The sequence below is a fragment of the Arvicola amphibius genome, chromosome X (assembly GCF_903992535.2).
Source record: "Arvicola amphibius chromosome X, mArvAmp1.2, whole genome shotgun sequence".
Taxonomy (NCBI): Eukaryota; Metazoa; Chordata; class Mammalia; order Rodentia; family Cricetidae; genus Arvicola; species Arvicola amphibius.
In genome coordinates, this window is record NC_052065.1 from 70267 (window position 1) to 82739 (window position 12473).

At 37.3% G+C, this 12473-nt stretch overlaps 1 protein-coding gene across 1 annotated transcript; it reads left to right on the forward strand.

Annotated features, from left to right (window-relative positions):
* Window positions 1–1745: 1745 nt before the first annotated feature.
* Window positions 1746–10931, forward strand: LOC119804909 (lipocalin Cav p 3.0101-like). Its single transcript, XM_042054382.1, has 7 exons — window positions 1746–1947; window positions 5097–5202; window positions 7660–7730; window positions 9063–9173; window positions 9891–9992; window positions 10181–10214; window positions 10892–10931. Exons 1-6 carry the CDS (start codon window positions 1746–1748, stop codon window positions 10195–10197), a joined length of 609 nt encoding a protein of 202 aa, XP_041910316.1. The 3' UTR covers window positions 10198–10214; window positions 10892–10931.
* The last annotated feature ends 1542 nt before the right edge of the window (window positions 10932–12473 follow it).

Consider the following 12473-nt stretch of genomic DNA (forward strand, 5'->3'; position numbering starts at 1 on the left):
AACCTTACCTTGATACTGATTTTAGTGGACTTTCCCTCCACTTAAATTGATGTTGACTGTAGGTTTGCCGTAAACTGACTTTATTATGCTGAGGCATACTCCTTTTTATCCCTAATCTCACCAAGATTTAATCGCAAATGTTGAATTTGTCATCTTCTCAAACACAGCTCAGAATTCAGGAATGAATTGGATTTGGCAAGAATGCACAGTCAGAATTTTATTCCACCCCAGGACACGGTGACCAGAATGGAGGTGTAGCCAGAGAAGCAAATAAAAGGGAAACTATCAAAATGATTTATGTGATGATCTTAAATTTTATCATGACTTTTAAAGATTTATTTGATTTTTAATTATGTGTATGTGTTCATGTGGATGTTGGATTATCTTTTTTTTTTTCAGGGTAGCATGTTAATGAACCTTGAAACAATGATTCATTTTAAGATGTTTTTGTCTTTTTATCTTTAGAATATAATGTCTCAATATATTTTGAACTACTTCCAATACAAAATTGTCACCGAATCAATTTCTCTTGCAGCCGTGGAGCCTAGGATGGGATATGCTCACTGACAGTTCTGAACTTATGGTTGATGGCAAATTTTCTTTGTTTCTAGTATTAGGGGTTGAATCTCAGACTATTGTTTGGTTGGTTGGTTGAGGTTTTTTTTTATGTTTTTAATTTGAGGCAGGATCTCACAAAGCTCCCCAGGCTGACCTTGAATCAATAATTCTTGTACCTCAGTCTCCTAAATTATTTGCTTTGTACATGCTTTGATTCAACCTTCCTAATGCTGTCCCCCTGTAATACAGTTCCTCATATTATGGTGACCCCCAACCATAAGATTACTTTCATTGCTTTCTTTTCTCATTAGGTTTTGTCTGGACATTATTTTTCTTTTTTTAGCCTTCCTGGTCTTTGTACATATATTGCGGCTTCTAGGTTGTGGTTTTATGGGACGCCTGTGTGTGTGGATGTGTGTGCCTCTGCAACTACATGTGTTTTGTGTGCTTTTTCTGTGGATCTTTTTCTTCTGTTTGTTTCATCAATTCCAGTTTAGTTTATTTTTTTTTTTTCATGCTAGTTTGTAAGTAGCCTTCTTCTGGATTCTTTCAAGACTGCATTGGAAGCTATCATCCTCTTTTTGGGGTGCTGTAGGTACTTCTCAGAAGCTGTTGCCTTCTTCTGAATGCATTGGGTACTATATAGGAATTTATTGCCTTCTTTTGGATGCTTTGAGTACTACATGAGAAGTTAAAACTCTTTTGGATGTTTTAGGTATTGCATGGGGCTCTTTTGCCTTCTTTTACTTCAGGTACTGCATGGGGAACTATCTCCTTCTTCTGGGTCCTTGGGTACTGCATGGTAAATTATTGTTCTTTTGGGTTGCTTGGGTACTGCTTGTGGCTTTATTACCCTGGTCTGGCTGCCAGGGGTACTGCCTGGGAAGCTGTTGCCCCACTCTGGATACTTTGGATACTTCAAAGAGCTTTAGTACCGTCTTCTGGATGCTTTGGGTATTGCGTGGGAGTCTATCTCCCTGTCCTGGTTACTTTGGGTACTACATGGGAAGCTATTGCTGAGTACTGCACAGGAAACTATCTTCCTCTTCTGGTTGCCTTGAATACCGCATGAGAAGCTATGACTTTTTGGATTCCGTGAGTACTTCATCAGAAGCAATCGCTTTCTTCTGGATATATTGGTTATTCTGTAAGAATCTACCTCCCTATTTGAAAGTTTCAGGTACTATATGGAAAGCTATCAACCTCTTCTGGATCCCCTGGGTACTATTGGGGATGCTTTGGATACTGTGTGGGCATCTGTCACCATCTCCCGGATGCTTTGGGTACCGCATGGGCTCTATCTCCCTTTTCTGGACATGTTGGGCCCTGCACAGAGGTTTAGCTCCCTCTTTTCTAATGTCAAGCTATCAGACTCTTTTGAAAGTTCTGGCAAGTTATCATCCCGTTTGAATGCTTAGATACCAAAGGTGAAGCTATCACCCTCTTTTGGATGCTTTGGTTACTACAAGGGACGTTATCACCTTTTGTATGCTGAGGTACTGCAAGGGGCTCTAATCACAATCTTCTGAATGCTTTGGACACTGTTTTATTGCCCACTTCTGGCTACTGAGGTTACCACATGGGAAGTTATAGTCCTCTTCTGAATGCTTTGGTTTTTTTTGCATGGGGCTCTACTGCCCTATTCTGGTCACAGTGTGTACTCCATGAGAAGTTTCCTTCCACTTTTGGGTGCTTTATGCATCGCATCAGAAGCTGTTACCTGCTTCTGGCCGCTGTGACTACTGCATGAAAACCTATTACCCTCTTCTAGATGTTTTGTGTTCTGCATGTTAAGCTATCATCCTATTTTTGGTGTTTTGGGGTCTGCAAGTGAATCTCTCATGTTCTTCTAAATGCTTTGTGTACTGCAAGGGTTCTCTCACCCTCCTGTGAGAGCTTTACGTACTGCAAGGGAACCTATTGCTCTCTTTTGACCAACGTAGGTAATGTACTCACCTGGTGCATATACACAGACACACAGATGTGTAAATAATACCGAATGAAATCTTTTTTTAAAAATAGAACTCAAGGTTGAAAATTATCCCATTCTTACAGGACAGACACTTTGTAAAGACACTTTTGTAAGAAAATATACTGATGTTCAATTTTGTTTGCTACCCCAAGACACACAAACAAGTGTTCATTAATATTTAATTATATAAAAATACCTTAAAATATGACCTGTCACTATAGTAAATAATAATGAGTTATTCAAACTGTAATATAAGTACCTATTAAAATAAGTGAGTTTGGTGCTAGACATCTGTAACTCAAATTACAGGAGACCCAATGCCTTTTCTTGCTTCTACAGGCACCAGATGTGCACATGCTGCTCCTATATACATGGAAACAAAAGACACAAGCACATAAAATTAAATATTTTTAATTGGGATTAATGAAACCAAAATTATTAAATGACTCAAACTCTAACATTCAAATTGTAGAAAATTCTAAATAACATCAGTATTTCATTAACATCAAAACACTGAATTTGAGAGCTTGGGAAAGGATATGAAAAAATTATTTTGTTAATAAAAATATCTCACATTTTTAATATCTGTAGAAATATGGTGTGTGAAATATCCAAATCAACATTTCCTTTATTCTTTTAGTATTGTACTCAAATCTTTTTATTTTTAGTTCAAACTAAATAATTATATGACTAAAGTTTAAACTCTGTACATATCACCCATAAAATTGTTTTGCGATGTTTAGGCCAAATGTTGTAGCTGATTAAATTTGTCTTTTTTTTTCTTTCTTTCTTTCTTCTTTCATTTTGACCTTGAATTAACAGTTTCAAAGGAATACACAGTTAATAAGGTTTGCACAGTCAGTGCTGGAGACTGTCTGAAAGAAAATAATTTCAGCAGAATTTTCATGCTTTATTTTCCTAATGTCTCTAATGTAGTTGAGAGTGTTCATATCTCTTGATCAACAGAGACTGTGTTTAAATTTTATTTGAAGACAAGGTAATAAATGTAGTTTGAAAAATCAACTTTAAACCTGTAACATAGATCTCGAAGAAATACTATATATATATATATATATATATATATATATATATATATAATCCTTGGAAAAGTATTTATTTCCAATAATATTCAGAACAAATACTCAAGTACTCAAGTGCTTAGAAACATATTTTATGCATATTTCCCCTTTTCAATAATTGGAACTTCAGACTAAATATTTGTGATTCATGAAAACAAAACATGTGTTTGGTGCTCTCTTTACTCCCATAAAGTTCAGTTGTGCACTGGAGCGAGCGCCACTCAAAAACAATCTTATCAATAAAATAACAGATCATCTCCCAGAGCCAAGTGACTCCAACCAGGAAATTCCTGGATTATTCCATATCTTGTAATAAAAGACGATTCCTTCATTGCATATACTACAAACAAGATTACAAAATTAAACTTCATTTTCTGAGCATTGGCAGGAAACAGAAATGAAGGCTCTGCTGCTAGCTCTTACATATGCTTGGATTTGTTCTAGAAGCGGGTCTAATGGACAGCTCAATGCAACTGAGGTACCATGAAATAATAAAATTATAATAAATAAAAAATCTTATCACATTGTTCCTTTATTTTATATGTTGAACAGCATCTCAATAGTTACTAAATGCTTATATATTGCAGAAACCAATCATTTGGGGAGCAAGTTGGGGATATGCAACATTCTAAATACAATATAATTTAATATTTACTTTTATATGATTTTATATTTAATTGATATTTTATTTTAGAGTTTCTCTTATAACACACATACAAATTATATAAAATATCATGCAAATTTTATTTATAAACAAAATTAAATACATCAGACACAATGTTTGTCATATTATATTCCTGTTGTTATGCATATAATTGAAATATAAAATATTACATATTACTTGCCATTGTATTAATAGCACACATATATTGTTATATTGTTATATGTAGGTAATCTTATCACCTGTTTTTCTCATACAGATTTACGTGCATATATTGGATTATGTAAAATGTTGGTCCATACCCATATGTCGGCATTGAAAGAATTCTGTCAATTCTATATTTTCCTATTCCCATTAAAATCAGATTCTACATGATAAAAATCCAGATACCAAATAAAATCTTCAGTTTTACATGATATTTGTTGGCTCAGTATTAAATATGTCAAAAAAATTTTTTACCATCATGGCTTAGAGGTTGATTTGAATAATTATGTTTGTGCAGTCTAGGGAATAAAAATGTTACTACGTATTTATAAATTTTATTATTTACTATAAATTGCAATATATAGTAAGTAGGACATTTTCTGTTGCGTTTATTAAAATTTAAAGTTATCTTATAATATGTTTTTTTATATTATAACAATAGAACAAAAACAGAAAATAAATCTTAAGGGATAGAATTTTGGGCAGTTCAATAAAATCAGACATTTCCCCCCACTAGAGTTAACATATTTGTTGAAGATGAGAGGAAAAAAAAATCCGTTGATTTTCTAACAGTGTCTTCCTTCTCAGATCTCAGGTGATTGGCACACTATTGCCCTTACAGCCACAGAGATTGACGTGATCACTGATGATGGATTGCTGAAACTCTTTTTCCGCCACCTTGAGTGTACTGTGGGATGCCAGGAGATCATCCTGACGTTCTATGGAGAGTAAGCCAACCTCGCTGCAATCTAAAGGGTTTAGACACTGGCTTGAGAGGTGCATGACATTGCCACTCACCACAATGCATAGATATTTATGAGACGGTAAATAATGCTGAGATATTGGTCGACATTCCAAATAAAATATAACTTGACATGACTATTTTAAATGTACGTGTGTACGTTGCATATACATTTAAATTATTTAAAACAGCATGTATCTTATAGTTACAAGTTATATTTATACTGGATAGAATACATGTCATATTACATATTCATTGTAGTATATATGATTACAATATAATTTACGGTGGTATACATTGCATATGTATTAAAAACATATGCATAATGTGCATTCCTACAATATTGTATTTTTACCACATGTTTCACATTGGTTATATCATATATTATAGTGTATACTACATTAAATATGTTGCAATTATAATAAAATAACTACATGAGGCTAGAAAGATTGCTCAGTGAGCAAAGTACTTTTAAGTTTATATATGACACTGTTATTGTATGATGATATATGTCACTATATAACAATAACTATGTCACATATTATATTTTGTATTTAATTACATTTATATTGTGCATAATTGTTTGATATAGGTTTGTGCTTTATGGGATTTCCATGTAGGTGAAAGAGCGGGTATGGGTCTTTGCATCTATATGTGTCTTGTGCTTTTCCTTCAGCTCTTTTTTAAAAATTTTTCCTTTTGTTTCTTTGTTTTGTCCTATTCTGGTTCTCTTTTATTTTATTATTTTTCTTTCTTTTTAATATGCCTGTTCATTTTCTAATAAGAGAGAGAAAGAAGGGGCGTGGATTTGGGTGGTAGGGAGGTCGAGAGGACCTGGAGGAGTTGCAGCTATTGGTACTAATCAGAACAGAATGTATGAAAAAAAAATCTACTTTCAGGAAAACTAAAAGATAGGTTTTAAGTACATCAAGGGTCTAGAAAATTGTTTCAATTATAATGAATGATGAATTACAGTCACAGAAGTGGGAACTATTTCAGAAAGGAAACTGGCACTGGCGCACGACCAAAAGCGTCACCGTTTCAGATGTTGTGTAGAAGAATCTCACAAGGGCCTAGCTGGAGTGATGACAGCGGGTGGCTCCTGGGGAAGGGAGAGCCACATTTCCTTAAGAATGTCGTTACCGGTGGGTCCTATATTCATATGTTCAACAGCAACTGGAGTTAGCAGTTTATTTAAAAAAGAAAGAGCAAAGAGCAAAAAGCGTAAGAAAGAAAGAACAGCTGGGAGGAGATTTTGGGGAAGGGACTTGCGAGGACTATCTTAGAGAAAGGAAGAATCCAAGTACATTCTTGCATGTATGGAATTTTCCTATGTGCAGCAGTGACTGGAAATATATGAACGTAGGTAGGGGTGAGTTCAGGTCATAGAAAAGAAATAGAGGACAGAAATGGGAAGAGTTAGGGAAGATCATATTTTATTATATCCATGTCTGGGATTATGAAAAAAAATGTTAAAGTGAATAAGTAAAAATAAAATCATATATCAAAATAAAAGCAGGACTAGGGTAAAGAAACATAAAATTACGTGAAAACTCATTGTGACTTCAAGAAATTTTGGCTGTAATGTGCAACATGGATTTAGATTAGTTTAAATAACCTAATTGGAAGTATAAATGAAAAGTTATTGCTGGAAATTTTTTTTGACATGTAGTAAAGTATTTTCATGTTAATCAACAGAGAAAGTAGGATGGATTTAGTATGAAGGGGAAACAGTGATATTATTCGTTTTCTGTACGATCATTTGTTCTCAAATAACAGAAAGGTAGAGACTGTGAACCAAGAAGAATTTCCTGGAAATATTAGTCATTGAATAATACATATAAAGTGAGTAAGTTTCCCATTTTACAAATATAATTGGAATCTAGATGGAGACTTTAGTAGTCCATTCCTTGCTTCTTTCAAGGTTTTTAAGATAGAAATACTAAAAATCTGAATAGAAAAATAACTTAAAATATACCATTATAACCCAATAACAGCAAAGACACACATGAATTGTAGGTTACAGATATACAGTGATGATTTTGCATTCCACAGATTTGTATCTGATATGCGAATATAATTATGTTTGTACATCCCCCATCAAGGACAGTGTATGTCCATCTGTGCCTGTAATCATTGATGTCTGTATACATTTTCTTGCTGAGCGAATGAATGCAAGTTGAATTAACAGAAATCAAAGTATGCATTAAACAATGGTGAATTCAGCTGGACAGGGGCGGCATACCGCCTTCATCCCAGCACTTGGGAGGTAGAGGCGGAGGCAGACAAATCTGTGAGTTCGAGGCCAACCTGGTCTACAGAATGAGTTCCAGGAAAAGACAGGGTGCCAGTGTCCTGCGATCTGGACGTGAAAATGCCTATCCTTGCGTTATTCAGACCACACAGGACCACAACCCATGACGTTTGTCCCTTTGTCGTCTAGGGTGGATGAAGAATGTGAGAAGTTTGAAATCAAAGCACGAAAACTGTACTCCAGAAATTTTACTTTTACTTGTGAGTATGCGACCTTTCTGGGAAATTTGAATTCCTTGGTGCTAGCATCATCCCACAACCGGAGCCTGAAAGAAGCTCTTCTTCCAGTCTCCCACTAGGCCTTCCACCTGCCCCCGAGCCTTTGAAGAAGTCACATTATCTCATCACACAAATCACATTAATTATCTCACCACACAAATCACATTAAATTGCAAAAAAAAAAAAAACCCTAAGATTTCAATGTGAAATGTTCACACGTAAAACAGCTGAGAATATCTTTTATGTAGAATACTTTAGATATCATTTACATTATAAATACTATTTTGACTAGTCAGAAATAATTAAGTTTTTCAAGAGTGATGGTCAGCACTTAAGGGAGCTTGCTTCTTTGCCAAAAGCCCCCCACGCTGATCCCAGCCCCCACACTTGGTGGTGCACAACCATCTGTAACTCGGGCTATTTTTCTGGACACTTATAGAACACTGGTCACGTGCACACACAAAAAAAACACAGGTGCACATGTACACATAAATGAAAACAAAATGAATCTTTAAAAAGAATAAAATATTCAAGTGTTTAAAAAGACATGTAATAACAGACTTTAATGAGTATATACTAGTTGTAAAAAGACATTTAATAAGGATACATTGCTCAGCCTCAATACGAGTAGGGGAAAGCCTTGGTCCTGCCTCAAGTGAGTGACAGACTTTGTTGGCTCCCCATGGGAGGCCTTGTCCCTGAGGAGTGGATTGGGGGCCGGGGGGAAGGTGGAGGGGAGAGAGAGGAGGGGAGAGATGGGGAACGGTGGTTGGTATGTAAAATGAAAAAAAGAACTTTTAAATAGAAATTTTTTTTAAAAAATCTAATCTCTAAAACAAAAAGACATTTAATAAAAATGCAATGCGTGTATTCTAATTAGCGGAGATACAAAAGATAAGAATGGTATTGATGATAATAACAGATTAAGATCAAAATATTCTTAATTTAAACTTCAATGCCAATGAGAACAAAGTGTATAGTTTTCATTAGTAATAATTTTTGCAGTGGTTGATAATAACCTGCAATCATCAGTCTTATATGAAATGAGCCAGGTGCTTAAGTGATTTAATTTGTAAAGAAAATGCACAATATATTATTCTCATCTCAGCCTGAAAAAAATATCTATTTTAACTTAAATGAGACTGACTACCTGATTCTAACATGCTGAGGAGAAATTGTTAATATTGTTAATGAATCAGTGGTACTGATGAAGGAAGGAGAAATAATTGTGTGGTCCTTGAACTGAGCCTAGTCAAATTAAATGGATTATTGTTAAGATGTTTAAATTCTGACACCAACCTTTTCAAAACACAGATGCAGGTACACATCGGTTCAGGATTCTGTATATATCAAGTACAATCATGATCATTTTTAATTACTATTCTGACACTGATATGAAGTTAAATACTGTGTTATTTTTGGTTGGTAAGTATCATAACTCTTTAATTATTATTGATATCATCATTATCTTATTGTGTCTGCATATATGACTATATACCATGTGTGTGCCCGGTGTCCTCTGAAGAGCGGCCACTGTTCCCACTGGGCAATCTTTCCAGATACTTGTGGGTCTTTTTCTATAATACAGAACATAGCAACATCATGTCTGTTTTTAATTAAAAGGAGAAACTTATGCACACATTATTTCCATAAAATGCATTGATTCATAGATATATCCATATAGGTGGTCTATTCCCTTCACCAAATCAAGGGTGAGGAAAGATTTTTTTTTTTATTAAAAATAAAGATTTATAACCATCAGGGGCTGCCATTAGAAGGGTTTCATTAAATTAAAGTTATACGAGCTGGTGATCCAACAAAATGAGAAACCCCATCAAATTAGAAAATAGGTATTGAAATATATATATATATATATATATATATATATATATATATAGAGAGAGAGAGAGAGAGAGAGAGAGAGAGAGAGACTGTGTGGAATAAACAGTGCATGATGCAAAGTTCCTGGAGTGATCACTATTGTGACTCATGAAATAAAATTTGAGTACTTGTCACCATGAAAGGCAGAGCTGGGAGTTGGGAGGATGGACAAGGTGGGACACACAGTAGGTACCACAGAGGGGATGGATTCCACTCTGAAGAAGTTCCGTATTCTTCTCTTCCTTCTTCCACGTGATGAAGGAAAAAAAGATCGTTTGAGCGAAGAAGAGCAGCAGAAATTTGCAGAGCTATGTGACGAGACACGCTTTCCAAAAGAAAACATCAGATACGTGTTTGAGAAAGGTAAGGAAGTGGCCATCGAGGGGACACTAGGTATCCCCTGATACTTAAAGCTAAAAAATAATAAAATTAAAAAATTTAAAACAACATTATATTTGACTCAAATTCAATATTCACAAATGTTTTTAAAGTTATAACCCTCCTTACAAATGTTTTAAAAAGTCTAAACAGCACTCATTCTTGTTTTGCAGACATTTGTCCTAAGTAAAGACGTGCATACCTTGGGTGAGTAGAAACATAACATATTTTCCACTTTTATGAAAATCAATGTTTTTAGTTTTGTTATCGTTATACAAATACCAATGTGTACATGTGGGTGTCAGTGATGTGTGTGCAGTGCCGTTGTTGTACAGAAGATGACACAAGATCCCACAGAGTTAGCGTGGAGCTGAGACTGGGAACATCTTGAGGAAGAGGAGGGATGGCTCTCATGCACTGAGCCTATCAGCCTTCATGCTAACCTTCTCTACTTTGCTTTGCTCCCTCAGTTAAATTTTCAGCTTTGGAGCCAAAGAAATCCGTGAACTATGAAATGCTGAATTTTAATGGTGGATTTTGAATAGCCAAATATTTTGCAGCGTTATGGGATGCCCGTTTTTATGCAGTTTTCTCTGTGGTATAAACCTCAGTATTTACCTTGGAGATATTAAATTTCAGGATTTTTTGCAGAGTTCATCTTTCTTTTTGTTTACTCTTTGTGCCTTTCACATCATGCATTTCGATTCCGCATTCACTACCCATACCTGTATATCTGCCCCCTGCCCCTTTGCAGCACCACACCCTGCCACCAATTAAATTTAAGAAAAAAGGGAGGGAAAAAAAAATCTTGTTATGGAGACTGTAGCGTGACACCGTGAGTCACGCAAATGTTCAGTGCAGAGAGACATTGGTTTGTTTTTTAGGCCTCTGGTTTCTGCCACAGTATCGGTGCTGGGCCCTCAGTGAGGCTCCTCTCGTTTGCCTTGCTGTTTCTCTTTGTTGTGGAATTTGTACAAGTTTGGGTATGCAGAATTGATGTCTTCCCGGAGCTCTCCAGCAGATCCCAAAGCGGGTGGGATGTCGGGGTGGGCCAGCACATCGCCCTGGCTTGGGGCCTGGACAGCTGCAGAGTTGGTTTCCCTGCCAGCTCTGCCTTCGCCTCCCCACCAGGGTGAGCCCCTCCTGCACGGTTTTGTAAGTTGACTCCTTGAGGCGATGTGCAAGGACCATTTCTCCTTTCACGTTCTCAGAGTCCTCTCTCCCACACCTATGCCTTCAAGACCAGCTCCAGGACATCTTCTTTCCCCATCCATGCTGACACATGACCTATGCCTTCAAGACCAGCTCCAGGACATCTTTCCTCATCCATGCTGACACATGACCTATGCCTTCAAGACCAGCTCCAGGACATCTTCTTTCCCCATCCATGCTGACACATGACCTATGCCTTCAAGACCAGCTCCAGGACATCTTTCCCCATCCATGCTGACACATGACCTATGCCTTCAAGACCAGCTCCAGGACATCTTCTTTCCCCATCCATGCTGACACATGACCTATGCCTTCAAGACCAGCTCCAGGACATCTTTCCCCATCCATGCTGACACATGACCTATGCCTTCAAGACCAGCTCCAGGACATCTTTCCCCATCCATGCTGACACATGACCTATGCCTTCAAGACCAGCTCCAGGACATCTTCTTTCCCCATCCATGCTGACACATGACCTATGCCTTCAAGACCAGCTCCAGGACATCTTCTTTCCCCATCCATGCTGACACATGACCTATGCCTTCAAGACCAGCTCCAGGACATCTCCTTTCCCCATCCATGCTGACACATGACCTATGCCTTCAAGACCAGCTCCAGGACATCTTTCCCCATCCATGCTGACACATGACCTATGCCTTCAAGACCAGCTCCAGGACATCTTCTTTCCCCATCCATGCTGACACATGACCTATGCCTTCAAGACCAGCTCCAGGACATCTTTCCCCATCCATGCTGACACATGACCTATGCCTTCAAGACCAGCTCCAGGACATCTTTCCCCATCCATGCTGACACATGACCTATGCCTTCAAGACCAGCTCCAGGACATCTTTCCCCATCCATGCTGACACATGACCTATGCCTTCAAGACCAGCTCCAGGACATCTTCTTTCCCCATCCATGCTGACACATGACCTATGCCTTCAAGACCAGCTCCAGGACATCTTCTTTCCCCATCCATGCTGACACATGACCTATGCCTTCAAGACCAGCTCCAGGACATCTTCTTTCCCCATCCATGCTGACACATGACCTATGCCTTCAAGACCAGCTCCAGGACATCTTTCCCCATCCATGCTGACACATGACCTATGCCTTCAAGACCAGCTCCAGGACATCTTTCCCCATCCATGCTGACACATGACCTATGCCTTCAAGACCAGCTCCAGGACATGTTTTTTCCCCCCATCCATGCTGACACATGACCTATGCCTTCAAGACCAGCTCCAGGAC

Coding starts and splice junctions, on each gene's coding strand:
- LOC119804909 (XM_042054382.1), top strand. CDS start 1,746: ATGGAAAGCTATCAACCTCTTCTGGATCCCCTGGGTACTATTGGGGAT. Junction 5,203..7,659: donor ATCCTGACGTTCTATGGAGA/GTAAGCCAACCT, acceptor TTTGTCGTCTAG/GGTGGATGAAGAATGTGAGA. Junction 9,174..9,890: donor TACTGTGTTATTTTTGGTTG/GTAAGTATCATA, acceptor CACGTGATGAAG/GAAAAAAAGATCGTTTGAGC.